At 36.7% G+C, this 13,385-nt stretch overlaps 3 protein-coding genes, 1 long non-coding RNA gene and 1 pseudogene across 7 annotated transcripts; 1 reads left to right on the top strand and 4 right to left on the bottom strand.

The window, feature by feature from the left end:
• Window positions 1-42: 42 nt before the first annotated feature.
• On the bottom strand, window positions 43-2,246 carry LOC125592855 (annotated as a pseudogene).
• Window positions 2,247-5,691: 3,445 nt separating this feature from the next.
• On the bottom strand, window positions 5,692-7,605 carry LOC106433861 (F-box protein At5g03970). Of its 4 annotated transcripts, none has more exons than XM_013874690.3 (2): window positions 7,431-7,605; window positions 5,692-7,161 (listed from the first exon to the last, which is right to left on the bottom strand). In XM_013874690.3, the coding sequence occupies exons 1-2, from the start codon at window positions 7,524-7,526 to the stop codon at window positions 5,932-5,934; spliced, it is 1,326 nt and encodes a 441-aa protein (XP_013730144.3). In that variant the 5' UTR covers window positions 7,527-7,605; the 3' UTR covers window positions 5,692-5,931. The 4 variants fall into 4 exon arrangements, with proteins under 4 accessions (XP_013730144.3, XP_013730150.2, XP_013730148.2 ...); XM_013874696.3 differs by having other exon boundaries at window positions 5,692-7,135; window positions 7,431-7,528; XM_013874694.3 differs by having other exon boundaries at window positions 7,326-7,462.
• Window positions 7,606-8,206: 601 nt separating this feature from the next.
• Window positions 8,207-9,400, bottom strand: LOC106433844 (GDSL esterase/lipase At5g03980). Its single transcript, XM_048768359.1, is given in 3 exon segments — window positions 8,207-9,078; window positions 9,080-9,136; window positions 9,241-9,400. Coding segments are annotated over 3 exon segments (999 nt in total). The 5' UTR covers window positions 9,397-9,400; the 3' UTR covers window positions 8,207-8,292.
• Window positions 9,401-10,701: 1,301 nt separating this feature from the next.
• LOC106433835 lies at window positions 10,702-12,441 on the top strand. The gene is made up of 2 exons (XM_013874667.3): window positions 10,702-11,097; window positions 11,462-12,441. Exons 1-2 carry the CDS (start codon window positions 10,986-10,988, stop codon window positions 12,223-12,225), a joined length of 876 nt encoding a protein of 291 aa, XP_013730121.1. The 5' UTR covers window positions 10,702-10,985; the 3' UTR covers window positions 12,226-12,441.
• On the bottom strand, window positions 12,390-13,071 carry LOC106433836. The gene is made up of 2 exons (XR_001286649.3): window positions 12,770-13,071; window positions 12,390-12,645 (listed from the first exon to the last, which is right to left on the bottom strand). It is a non-coding gene; the product is annotated as an uncharacterized LOC106433836 (long non-coding RNA).
• Between the last annotated feature and the right edge of the window lie 314 nt (window positions 13,072-13,385).

The following is a 13,385-nucleotide window of genomic DNA, read 5'->3' as shown; positions in this document are numbered from 1 at the left end:
GTGTGTGTGTTCCAGAGTAATTTTCTCCACGCCTACATTATTAACTACAAAGTAGCCGTTCTATATAGAAAATGAGAAACATATTTTGGGAAGCCAATAAAACTCGTCTTGAAAAGCTTCGATGCAACGTTGGAAACTGGAAGTAGTTTAATTTAAGACCTTAGATTAAATGATCTCCTTGGGAAAGAGAACGGAGAGTCTTGTCCATCACCAGAGTCTTGTCTCTGCAATGTTCTAAGCTTTACTTTTGTAGGGACAACAACCATTTCAGACTTTGATTCACCCCAATGTTCAAGCCGACAGCTTCTCATCCCCATGTCCGTTGTGTACAATGACTCCAGAAGCATGTGAGGACTTCTTCTCTCCTGTAATAAAACTATAGATAAGACTCCAAACCTAAACGAACCGGTTATATTAAGAAAGTGAGAGCTTACTCGATGAGACCGGGAGTACTTTAACATACGCTCACGCTTGACCGCACCTTCTTGCTTCCTCAACCGTATGGCTTTGATGTCTTCCTTGGTGAGTGCGCTACTGTCCCAACCATTTTGACCATTACACATTGAACGTTTTGGTATCTTGAGTTCTTCTTTGATCTCAGTTTTGGTCTTAGACAAGTGTTTCCTCTGGATGAGGCTTGATGTTGAAGCTTTGTTAGAAGAAACCTTTCTCCTAACAGCGCGGCCACGGACAATTGCTTGAAGCCTTACAAGAGCCTTCAGTGCCCGCAACGCTTTCCTCGCCTATTTTGTAACCAATACACAAAATCAAACACTGTAAGAGACCCGAGGTCATTAACTCAACTGGAAAGGACCCTGGCCATTGTGTTAGAGGTCCCCCGTTCGAGTGACCATTGGGACTATATTTTAAAAAAACACTGCAAGAGACTAAGTCATGTTGAAAATCTCAAAGTAGAGTGTCTAGCCAGCTATGCCCTTAAGGCACTCTGAATCTTGATAGCTGCCAAATTAGGATCAGTACTCTTCTTGACAAAATGTTGTGAAGTGAAGGCGTTTTCCGCCATCCGGACAACCTCAGCAGCTGCCTTGGCGGCTGCAAGCCTGCAACCGCCGCCTCAGCTGCTGCAGCTGTGGCGATGGCTACGTTCATGGCATGTTTTCTTTGATCCTCTGTTGCTTTGTTCAGTGTCCTTGTTTCTTGTGTTGGAGTTGCAATCTGATGTCTTAGCTTTAGTCTTCTAAGCACCCATCTCAATCTCCTTGGCTTTTAGCAACAAAGAACCATTTTAGATTCGGAAGCGTGGATAAGACAACTAATGGTATCACAAGAGGAAAGGAACAAAACCTTCTCTGATTTTGCTTTGGCCTCGCAGATGAATAGCCGTTTTATCCAACCGAACCATGACCTTCTCTTTGCCATTTACAATGAAGTTCCCTGGAAACAGATCATCAAGAGACTCACAATGAGTATCCATATCTTGTTTCATTTCATTGTATGTTTCAACATCATAAGAACAAAACCTAAATATGGTTCACATCAGCAGAATAAACAATGTTGTAACAATGCGTTGTCTAATAGGATGTGGCAGAGAAACACAAAGACAGAATCTCCCTTTTACCTGTGAACACAATCTGGTGAATCAAATTTTGTAGAAGAGAGGAAAGAAGTGATGATGTGGAGATTCAGACACTTGTGAAGAGATGAGTTCTAATTGATGTCTAAATATAGTATCCTCTCTTGTCTCCTTTTCCAACTGTCACTTTCACTATCTATGATTACTGACTTGTTCAAACTCTCCTTTTTTCTTTTGGCTTCATAACCAATCACTTGACATTGGTCCACCTTCATTACAAAATAAACTATTCATTTCATGAATTCTTTCTCTATTGCCACTTTTAGCTTGTGATAAAAGAACATGTGGCTTGTCAACGTAGCTATACTTACAAAAACTTGAGAAATTATGTAAAGATGTAAAGTTGGGTCATATCATATTTTAATGTAATTATTGTTATGATATGGCAATGAAACATATATAAAATGGAACTCGTGAAATATTGTTGCTTCAAGAGAAAAGAAAAATAATGACAACAATGAGTGATAGTACAGTTTAATCATTGATAGAAAGCAAAATAAATATATTGAGCTTTGAAGGTTTTTTCTTTAAATCAGGAACTATTTTATTGGGTTTAATTTCTTTGTACTTGGGGGGTAATTTTTGAAAAATTCGAAAAGGATGTTTATTTTTCAAAATGAATGTTTATATCTACTAAAATAACATTATAAGAAAAATAATAATGACAAGTTTAGGTATGAGAAAAATATTCTAGAACATATAATTGAACTTCAATTTTTCTGCTAAGGTTATATCTTAAAGAAACATTTCTTCTTTTATATCTATAGTGTATGAACATCTATTACTTTAGAAAACATGTAGGAATGAATTTCATCTATTACTTTGCAAAATTCCATAATAATTAGCTCAATTTATCACAAATCTAGTTACCGGATGAAAAAAATAATTAAAGCTGATGGTGGTCCATATAGACTAAAACTCGTTGTTGAGTAGATCATTACAACTTTAGTTATCACGTCATTGAAACAATGATGAGCCATGTGATGTGATTCATATGTGATATGAAGATAGAGTGAGCTCTAGGTTCAACTAACTTTTAAATAATGTTGATGCAAAAAAAAAAAAAATGCATTTGAGTATAAGAATCCTTTTGAGTTGTTATACAGTCCCACCACTTTTTAACACCTTATTAATCAAATACATTAATATTTATTTGCATTCAATTTAATGAGAAAAAATAGTTACAAAGTTCACATAGTTCAGATAAATTATCATATCAGGTAAATATATCATATAAACTCTTAAAAAATGTTCTTACAGTTCAGATAAATTGTCATCAATCAGTTAAATCATCATCTCAGGCAATATATCTTATAAACTTACAAAAATCATGTTGTGTCTAATCCTATGTTAGTATTTATTAATATGGTCATATAATTTCATAATGTATTTTCACTTGAAGTTTACCTATACTATACAAATAAATATTAATATTCAAAAAAATATTTTGGAAGATGGTCTTTCCTAAATCAGGAGGAAAGACTCATCATCATCAAAGCGAAGCTTAATTCTTTTCCAAATTAAAGAAGGAAAAAGGTTGCAAGAAAAAAATAATAATTTAAAAATCAATGAACCAATAATGAGATCATAAAGGATTATCTGTACCTAAGATTGCATGATCTGTTTCTTAGATCACAACATGGCATTTATAAATATTATCTTTATTTTTTCAAAATTAGAAGCACGCTTTTGTAATTCCATTTCAAAGAATGTGGACATTCTCCACAACATGACCTAGTCATCATCATTTAGTGACCCATCAACACAGCTTATGGTATTATATTTCTCTACTTAGTGACCAAAATCATTTGAATCAATCAGAAACTTAAGAGCCAATGTACACATGATGTCGACTATAAATTCAAAGTTCAAATTGATTTAGGAATTGTTAGATTAAACTTGTTCTATATGTAATTCATAATCGATCAGAATCTTTCCACAAACTCAAGTCAATGAAAAACGCAAACGCAAAAACTTGGTTGTCATTACAAAAGGCACAATCTTTCAATAGCTAAACAATAGTTCAATGGTCAAACAAAAAACATCAAATCCCATAAAATCCAATGGCCATAACACCAAAATGATATTAGAGAGGCCTACTGATTATTACCATACGGTACTTACTGCGGAAAGAGACATCACAGTTTCGATCTTCAGATGTTTCCTTCTTCCAACGAAGAAGAAGAAGAAGAAGGCCAAGAAATGTCTTTAACATGAATATCCAATACTACCACAAATATCCAATAAAGACATCACATGGAGAGTGGTTAAAGGTGTGATTTTTTTTTTGAAAAATCGATACTACCACAAATATCCAATAAATGTCTTTAACATGATAAAGAGCTAACTACATTTTCTTCTTTAACTTCTCAATTGTTTTTTTTTTCCTTCTTGCATTTTATGCCAATACCAAGCCTCGATGCTGAACTCGCAAAGTATGTAGTCCGAACATTGGGGCACTGCAACAAACACTGTGTAATCTCTGTCCACTAATCCTGCAATTGTTGATGCAAGATCGGGATCTCCTGAAATGACACATATGTGAGACTTTTGCTTGTGCTTCAGCTCGTGAAAAGCTGTGTAGGTGTATATGGACATTGGTATCATTGCTTTAGGTTGATCGCTCTTTTCAGTACCTCAGAAAAAAAAATAAGAACAATGATCCTACAAAGCAAAGGGTAATACTATCAACAAAACGTACTTAGCATCACAACCATTAGTCTCACACTTGCTGAGGCTTCTACTGACGAGATGACGCAATTTGAATCCCTGAGAAGTCAGCTTACTAAACTACTCCGCAGTGAAGCACCGTAAGTCTCTGTAGCCGGTACAAATTTAGTGCACTTTGCAATCTGATTCGACTATACTATACGTGAAACACTTACATAACACGAGATTATCTACTGCTGATTACGAATTGAAACAAAGAAAATTAAGAAACGAATCTAAAATTTTATTTTTATTTACCAAACGTAGCAGAACTCTAATTACAGTATCAAAATACATGACAATTTAGCCGACAAACATACTTTAAGATATTGCAATCAAATACAAAATAGGAAAAGCATATAGCGATGAACAAACCTGTAGAGACGACGGTTCACAAAGGTAAGAGAGCTTAGCGGCGATAAGCAAAGAGACAAAAGAAACTAAGTTTCCAGAGGAAATTGCAAAGTGTGATCTTCACATTTTTATAGGGGGGTCACAAACCTCGATTCGGTCCGCATTGGTTCACTGTTTTTTTTTTGCTGGTCCATTAATTTTAGTCGGTTCTTTGAACTAAACCAATTGTTTCTTTGGCCAACTTTTTATTATAAAGCCCAATGGCCTAATATGTTACAAATGGAAGCTAAGCATGTGTTAACAGCTGGGCCAAACCGGGAATTACGTGTTGCACAGAAGAGAACCATCTCCTTCCATGTTGCTTCTTCGCCGGAACCGCCATCAATTTGGACTTCCGGTGAGTCAAAAACGCCTGATTTAACAAAGCAACCAAAACTTCATTCCATTTGTAACAATCATGCAAAGCTCCAATCTTCATTCCTTTCGAAAACTTTGTCCAATTCATAAAAGCAAAGATTGATTTCTTTAGAAAATAAGATCGAGGATAGCCAACTAAAAAGAAATTCTCAAAAAGGTAAATTGTACAACCAAAAATATCATGAGAATACTCTTTTATTAACCAATTTACTCTTTTATTGGTTAAAAAAGAGTAGAATTTTTTAATGTAAAAATATATTTCAGTCAGTGCTAAATGATATAAACTATTTTGGTATTATATAATGTGAATTTGAAACTTGATTATTAACCAAAATAACTGAAAATTTTATTAATTATGAATACCCTCACAATCTACAGTAGTTGCTTGGCAAAATTAGTACATTGACTAATTGGATAACGTTGCTAGAGTTTATAAGATGATGTGGGACATTCTAGATGGGACCATAATCATTTGAATCAACCAGACACTTAAGAGGCAATGTACAAGTGATATCGACCGTAAATTCAAAGTTAAAAACTGATTTAGGATTTGTTAGATTAAACTAGTTCTATATGTAATTCATAATCGATCGGAATCTTTCCACAAACCAAGTCAATGAAAAACACAAACGCAAAAACTTGTTGTCATTACAAAATGCACAATCTTTTAATAACTAAACAGTAATTCAATGGCCATGAGAGGCTCATCAATGGTCAAACAAAAAACATCAAAGCCCATATAATCCAATGGCCATAACACAACAAAATGATATTAGAGGCTTACACACGAACTGATTATTATTATTATTATCATAAGCTACTTATTACTGCGGAAAGGGACATCACAGTTTGGATCTTCAGATGTTTCCTTCTTCCAGCAGAGAAGAAGAAGAACAAGGCCAAGATAGCTGAAAGTAAGGCAAGACCTTGCAGTAATCCCAAACGAACGAAGACCCTCGTCCTTGGTACTGAACCTCTTCAACCCTCTGAGTCTTCGTGTCAAACACGCAGATGTGCGAGTCGCATCTGATGAAAACCGAGTCCGAGTTCTGGTTAAAGAATGCAAGCAGCTGCGTCTCTTTAGTCCTAGTGCTGAACCTCGCAGACTCCACCGGGTTCAACCTCCACATGGCCTTGAAATTCACCTTAAACTGAATGCTCCACTCAAGAACCTCGCCAACCTTCTCCAGCTTCCATATCTCCATCACAGACTTATTACTCCATCCGTACTGCAGACACCCATCAGAGGATTCTCCCAGAACCTGCTCATCGTAGTTAAACGTCTTGGGAAGCTTTATCACATCGATCTTTTTCTCCTCATCTTCTGTGTCGTAGATGGCAACTTTACCTCCCGTGGCGTGCCAATACACCACACCTTTAATCACTCTCCCTGCAGTCCAAGGAGTGAGAGACACCGCCTCATTGCAAACCAGCTCAGAGTAGCTCCACGTGGTGGTCTTAGAAGAATAAATCTCGACTCTCACCTTATTACTATGCGCCGCATAAGAAACACACTCCCCACGCACCACCTTGTAGCTAAACCCCTCAACAGGACAATCCTCGGTGATCAAAGACATACAAACCTCCTCGAAATGAACCCTATGCCTCGGGATCTTATGCTGCTTCCTCGTAACAGGATCCCACAAGTAGTAAGCTTTCGGGTGGCGTCCACAGAGAAGCACACCGTTGGAAGAGTCAATGTAGTAACCAAGCTTCTTGAGGGCTCCGGAGGTTTCCACCTCGTCGCCTAAACTGCTGGTAGAGAGCAAGGGCATGGAGGATTCGGAGCGAGGGCGGCGGACACGCTCCACGTGCTTCTTGCCGACGTAGGAGGTGTTGGAGATGAAGAAGCCGATGAGGTGGAAGTTCGGTTTCCATCTGGCGAGGTAGGCGTGGCGGAAGAAAGGGCTGGAGATGATTTGGAGCCAGCGCTTAGAGACGAGGATGAGCTTGTATGTCTCCTCGGGTGGTAAGAGGAGGAGGATCTCGGAGAGAGTGTCGAACGTGTTGAGAACCTCGTGAACGCTGGGGTTAGACTCCATTCCCAATCTTGTTTTCGCCCTGACAGAACAAGACATTGAAAAAGACTGTTCCTTTGATCATCAGTAACAATAAACACAGGTCAAAAAGAAAAAAAAAAGTAACAATGAAGATTCGATAAGGTGCAGAGAAACCCCTAAATCAATTTCAACAAACCCTAGAGTGAAATCGGCATGCAAACTTTAGCAAAAGAATCGATTTTTTCGTTTACCCAACAAAAAGGAAGAGTGGAATCGTCAAAAACGCTAATCGCGAAGTTACATTTGAATGATTAACAAAGGATTCCGAAGAGTGAGAGAGAGAGAGAGGGAGAGACCTTGAGGGAAGACGTAGTGTGGAGAAGAAAGCTTTGTAAGACGACTACCTCGCAGTGACATGATGTCGACATGTATAGAAGGACCCGGACTCGCATCCAGACCCGGATCAGGATCCATTGAGCTTTCGCTTTAACCGGGATTTAGTGAGGCTTGATTCCGTTTCGGTTTAGCTCATTTGGGAGAGAAGAGAATAATACTAAACCCAAATTGTGTATTTACCATTCGGTTAGGTTAGGTAGCTTTGTTTTTTTGACATCCCGGTTAATTTAGGTTAGGATTGGCTCTGTTTATATTTGCAGTAAACATTAGAGTAAAAACTCTATAAACTAATAATTTTAAGACTATAGTATTTTATTAATTTATAGAGTTATATATTTATACAATTTTTTTTATATTTCTATTTTAAAAATATAGCGTAATAAAATAACAAAATATTTGATTAAATTTTGAAATGCAACTTTAATATGGTTTTATCATATGATTTGTTGTATATAAAATGGTTTTTAGATATAGTTTATTAAATATAATCAAAATATATTAAAATATTAATAATTCTATTATGAATATAAAACAAACTGTAACTTATATAATATTTATATACATATAAATTATTAATTTATGAGTTTAATGAGCCATATATTTACCTACATTTTAAAATTTTTTTTTTATTTTATCGATTTGCATCATATTTCGAGTGTTAATTTATTAATTTACCGTGCTTATTAATTTATCGAATATTAATTAATAAAGCTTATGTATTTTATACTCATTGAAATAAATAATTACACGTTGTTATCATCGTATTAATCAACTGAAAGGAAAATACAAATTATCAAACTAGAAGAAAACACTCTTGCTTGATTAAGCTCCACCACACTTTAACTGTGGAAGAATCTTGTAGTTCAAGAACTTAGACATGAATCTATACGCCTTCTGAGTCAAATGCACTCCGTCCCAGCTTATAAACTTGTCTGGATTCTGACAAACCGGCACTCCCACAGCTCCGCACTGTCTCATTCCATCGTAGTTATAACCTCCACCGACACCACAACACGACTTCAAAGCTACACTCTTGTCGAATCCCACAGAACCGCGCAGAACATACTGAAACGCGTTGTAGTAATCTCCGTAGACGATAACCACACCAGGAAACTCCTTTTGCAAAGAAGATATAGCTTCTTGGAGTTGGTTGTTGTGATCCATGGCGAACTCGTTAAGACGAATCAAGCATCCCTTGTCGTCGTAAGCTTTTGGATCGTTGACAGGGAAAGACGTCAAGTAAATCGGGAAACATCCGACGGGGAAGTTTCCCGGTACGACCACGTTAACCGCACCGGCTCGGATCACGTCTCTAGCCGCGGCTGCGATGGCTCCGACCACGTGAGGTATGTAGCTTCTGATCTCTTCCGTTGACTTGCCTTGGAAGAAACCGTAGTTGTAGTCGTTTCCTCCTATCTCACCCATCATGATGAGAGACTGCTTCAAACAAGATGGGCTGTGACACGTGGAACGTAGATGAGACTTGAACCAAGAGAGCTGAGTTGAGAGAGGAGTGTTCGTTGCCGGTACGTGGAGGTTTCTTGAGGTGAAGAAAGAGCTGTTTAAGGCGGTGCTTCCGGCGACGGCGAAGTTAACTCCGTTACTGAAAGAAGACGGTTGCGTGGTGTTTACGTTGAGGTATGGGTTGAGGAGCGGGAGTTGAAGCCTGCGTGCCAAGTAATCTATCATAAGCTGGCCGTTAGAGCAACGACCGGTGGCTTGTTGGAAGTATGTTTGACCGTATGGGAAGCTAGCGGCGTGGGATTTGGCTCCGGTAGGACCGTTGCGGATTAGGTTCCCGGTGTCGGCTATGGAGTCTCCGAATTGGTAGATGGAGTTGATCAGACATGGATCTGTTGCGTGGACGAGGGACACGAAGAAGAGAAGAACAAGAAGCGATAATGCTTTGGTTGTTGTTGTCGACATTGTTGGAGAAGGATGAGAGTTTTGGTGTTGATGTGTGTTGGTATTTATAGGAGACTATAGAGTAAAGAGAGGTACTTATTTCCTTTTTTTAGTAGATACTATCTAGAGTTTCCTTTTTTCTTTTAGACTTTCCTTTTCTGTTATCAAATAATTTGTCCAAATAAAGAAGAATATAGATTGATCAAAAAAACAAAGAAGAATATAGATTTCATTACTCTGAAATAAAACAAACAAATGATCTAATGAGATATAAAAAAAAATCTATAAAACCATAGGCAAAAGAAGACTCTTCAGGATAGCGATAGGTAGGGGTGGGCATGGAGCGGATATCCGGAATTTTAAGGATATCCGTGATCCGATTCGCTCCACACGAATAATCGATTTTTCGATTTGATTCAATCCGCAAGCTTCCGGATATTCGGGGTTACGGATATCCGAAAAATAAGTACATTTTACCGGATATCCGATTCGATCCGTCGATCCGGTAAAAAATAATAAAAAAATTATTTTTTAAAAAAAAATTAAAAAGAGGAAAATATTAATATAAAATAATAATATTCCACTAAAAATATATTAAAACTACATACTTTTAGAATTTAATAACCAAATAATTAATGTAGTGGATAAAAATAGTAAAAATTTATATAGAGATATAAAGTTATATATAATTTTTTATATAAATGTACATGCATATGTATATCACGGATCAGATCGGATATACGTTTTAAAAAAAATAGTATTCGTGATTTGATTTGTTTTTAACGGATATTGAATTTTAGTATTTGCTTTGATTTGTAAAACTACGGCTATCCAGATTTTTTTGATCGAATCGAAACGAAACGAATAACGGATCGAATCAAAATTTTACGGATATTTTGTCCACCCTATCTTTAGGTAGTTGTATTCACATGCTATTTTTTTTTTTTTTGGGAACTCATGTATTCACATTTACATGTACTTAATGGTCAAAGTGTCAAACCGACTCTAACATCCAACAATTTTCTTCAAGTCTGTTTCCTTTTTCTAAGATTTAATTTAGTCTTTTCAAGGTTCTGGAAATTATCAAATTAAGTTCACCAAAAAAGGAAATTATCAAATTAGTAGTATAAACACAATTAGACACAAATGAATTTGCTCAATCTCAACAAGAGAAGCGATAACTGTGGCATTTAATATATATACTCATATTTATACAAGACAGTATATAATTATTATATACAAGTATTTCGTTATTAATAAAGATTTTTTATTAATAGAAGCAACTAGAATGAAGAAAAATGAATGAAGATTCCGTTTCAGAAAAGGAAAGTCTTTTATTATTCCGACGAAAAGGAAATCTCACAAACATTAGAAAATAAATCACCTGAAAATTCAAAATAAACAAGAAAGGAAATTGCTTTGATAAGTCTGAAGGTTTCGATCTTCTTTCATATTGAGATCATTCGACCCTCCTCTCTTCTTATACAATCTCTCTGTTTCCTCTTCGGCAAAAAAACTCAGAACAGAACAAAAAAATCACACCTTTCTCTCTTCTTTGTTTGTGGGTTCGTTCATTCTTTCTGAAAAAATTCGATCTTTGTCGGGTCATAATGAGCAATTGGAGAAGACAAAAGCCCAGAAACAACAACAACAACAATTATAATCATCATCATCATCAACAACGAGGGACGACGATGACTCAATCGCCAAAGCCGCCTCTTGGTATGCTCTGTTTTCTCTCTCTCTCTCTGTTCTTTCTTCCCTTTAAGTCATCTTCAATTTCGCGAAATAGTGATTAACCTCTTCAGATTTTCTCGATTAGGGTTGCGCTGTTGTCTTGATTAGGGTTTGTGTTTGTTCATCAATTTCGATTTTATGTACTTAATGTTAGTGGAATTAGAGAATCTCAGAGCATAATTGACTTCATCTCTGTTAGGTTTTTGTCTTTGTTTCAAGCCTTAATTGATGAATGTGAACAAGATTGTGAACAGTAGTTTAACTTTTAAAAGAAAAGTCATTTTTTTTGGAGAATGATTTGAGAACAGAGTTGTTGTTAACTCTCTGTTTCTTGTGTGTTTGTCTGCAGCTAACTGCAAACAGTCTGTTCCTGCGTGGGAGAAGGACTTCTGCGCTAAGGTTGGTTCAGTACCATGGTCCAAAGTCCTAGAAGCGAAGCGGTTTATGCATCTGTACGAGAGAGTGGTCCAATGGGACGATTCAGCTGGTGAAGACGCATTCAACAAGGCTAAGTCTCATTACTGGGCAGAGATAAATGGAGTTTCTTGTGACTTGCCTTTGCCTGATCCTGACGTCTACATTGATGATGTTGACTGGGACGCTCAAGTTGACAATGAGCTGGTTCTTGACCTTGAACGTGGTGGTCCAGACCCGAGAACGAGAGAGGGAGAAGAGCATGTGGTGATTCTTGATGCTTTGTTTTCGTCTGGACAGTATAGTGGACAAGGCTGGGGAACAGGATGGGGTGACGCTGAGGGGGTTAATGTCGGTAAACCGGAGAACTCATGGGATGATCAGCATTGCGATGGTTGGAATCAGGATTCTTGGGGCAGAAAGGAGGAACCAGTAGGTTGGGATCATGAGGACAAGAACAATAACAGCTTCAGAAGAGAAACTTGGGAGTATAAGAACAGAAACAGCTTCAACTACAAGAAGGTTGGGAACTGGAACGGTAATGATCATCATCATCAAGGAAGAGAGTGGAGAAAGAGAGGAGCAGTGCCACGTGAAGGAGAGCAGGTGGATGATTGTCGATGGAGAAATGGGAGAGGGAGAAGCAGAGGTGGGTTTCAGCAACATTCAAATGGTTGGGGGTGGACTGAAACCTTCTGAGTAAATCAGAGTGTCTGTTGATAAATATTTTTGCGAGGAGTGAATCAACATAGTTTTCGGTTTATTAACTATATAGTGAGCGTATGTGTAGAAGTTAAGAATCATTCATATTGATGTTTGTTCTAAACATTTTTGAGAGTCACTTTAAATATGCATATTATAGATTAACTATATACTAAAAGTTTATTTATGTTTTAATGATGGGAGTTCAGAATCTACGACATGTTTATGGTTTTCAGTTCTTTTATATTACACAAAACGCTTGGGGGTGATGATCGGGATAAATCTACCAAATTCATGCTCTCATGCCTCAGTTTTTTTGTCATCTTCTGGAACCTTTGGAGAGAAACAGAGAGTCTCCTGAATATTCCTCCAGATAATATATCTGGTATACTTCCGGGGAGCTTGAGGAGATTGTACCTGAAACACTATTGGATCAGAAGAAACTCCAAACTACCAAGAATCTTAACCCAAAATATATAGTACAGGAAAAAATATTTTTTTTCGGACGGCGTATATATATGTAACAACGTGGAAAACATACTTGGGTGAATCGTGTGAAAGATGTCGTCCACCATTAGAGCTAAGAACATAACAAGGAAGACTGTTCCTTTGTTTCTCTCTTTCCCCATATAGAAAGCATTAACTTCTCTGTTTTGTGATAAGAGAGTGAAAGTCTATGATGTGCAGATATAAATAGGGGTAATATCCGATATGGTGACCTCATAGACAAGTTGGGATGGTATTCTCTTATTCTTTTCTTAAACATCAAATATCATTTATTTAATTGCTTCTTTTTATTAAGGGAAAATTAGGTTCCTTTGTCTTTTCTTGATTCATTAACAATACAACTTTTCTAAAAGCGTCATGAACGAAAATTAACATTTACGCGTCAATGCTGCTAATTACACGTGAAAAATTTGTAAGCAACATTCAAGTCATCGTTGTCTTAAAATTGATATTCTAAAAGCCTTTTGAGAATTATTTTAACGTTTTCAAAAAGATTGTAGATAAACTTTGAAGAAATTACTTCAAGTTGTCTGTATAACATATCACAAATTAATGACGCATGATGTGAGAATAGTGCATGCATGCGTTAAGGATATATATTTTCCAGAAATATTCATGAATCTATTATCTTATTGAGTAATTAGAAAGTT

Source organism: Brassica napus, chromosome C9 (genome assembly GCF_020379485.1).
Source record: "Brassica napus cultivar Da-Ae chromosome C9, Da-Ae, whole genome shotgun sequence".
Taxonomy (NCBI): Eukaryota; Viridiplantae; Streptophyta; class Magnoliopsida; order Brassicales; family Brassicaceae; genus Brassica; species Brassica napus.
This window is presented reverse-complemented; position numbering and strand designations above follow the sequence as displayed.

Excerpts from the sequence above, each read along its gene's own strand:
- LOC106433861 (XM_013874690.3), bottom strand. The coding sequence starts at position 7,526 with ATGCGAGTCCGGGTCCTTCTATACATGTCGACATCATGTCACTGCGAG. Across the intron at positions 7,162-7,430 it reads ACACTACGTCTTCCCTCAAG|TCTTTTTCAATGTCTTGTTC; the intron begins GTCTCTCCCTCT and ends TCAAAGGAACAG.
- LOC106433835 (XM_013874667.3), top strand. The coding sequence starts at position 10,986 with ATGAGCAATTGGAGAAGACAAAAGCCCAGAAACAACAACAACAACAAT. Across the intron at positions 11,098-11,461 it reads ATCGCCAAAGCCGCCTCTTG|CTAACTGCAAACAGTCTGTT; the intron begins GTATGCTCTGTT and ends GTTTGTCTGCAG.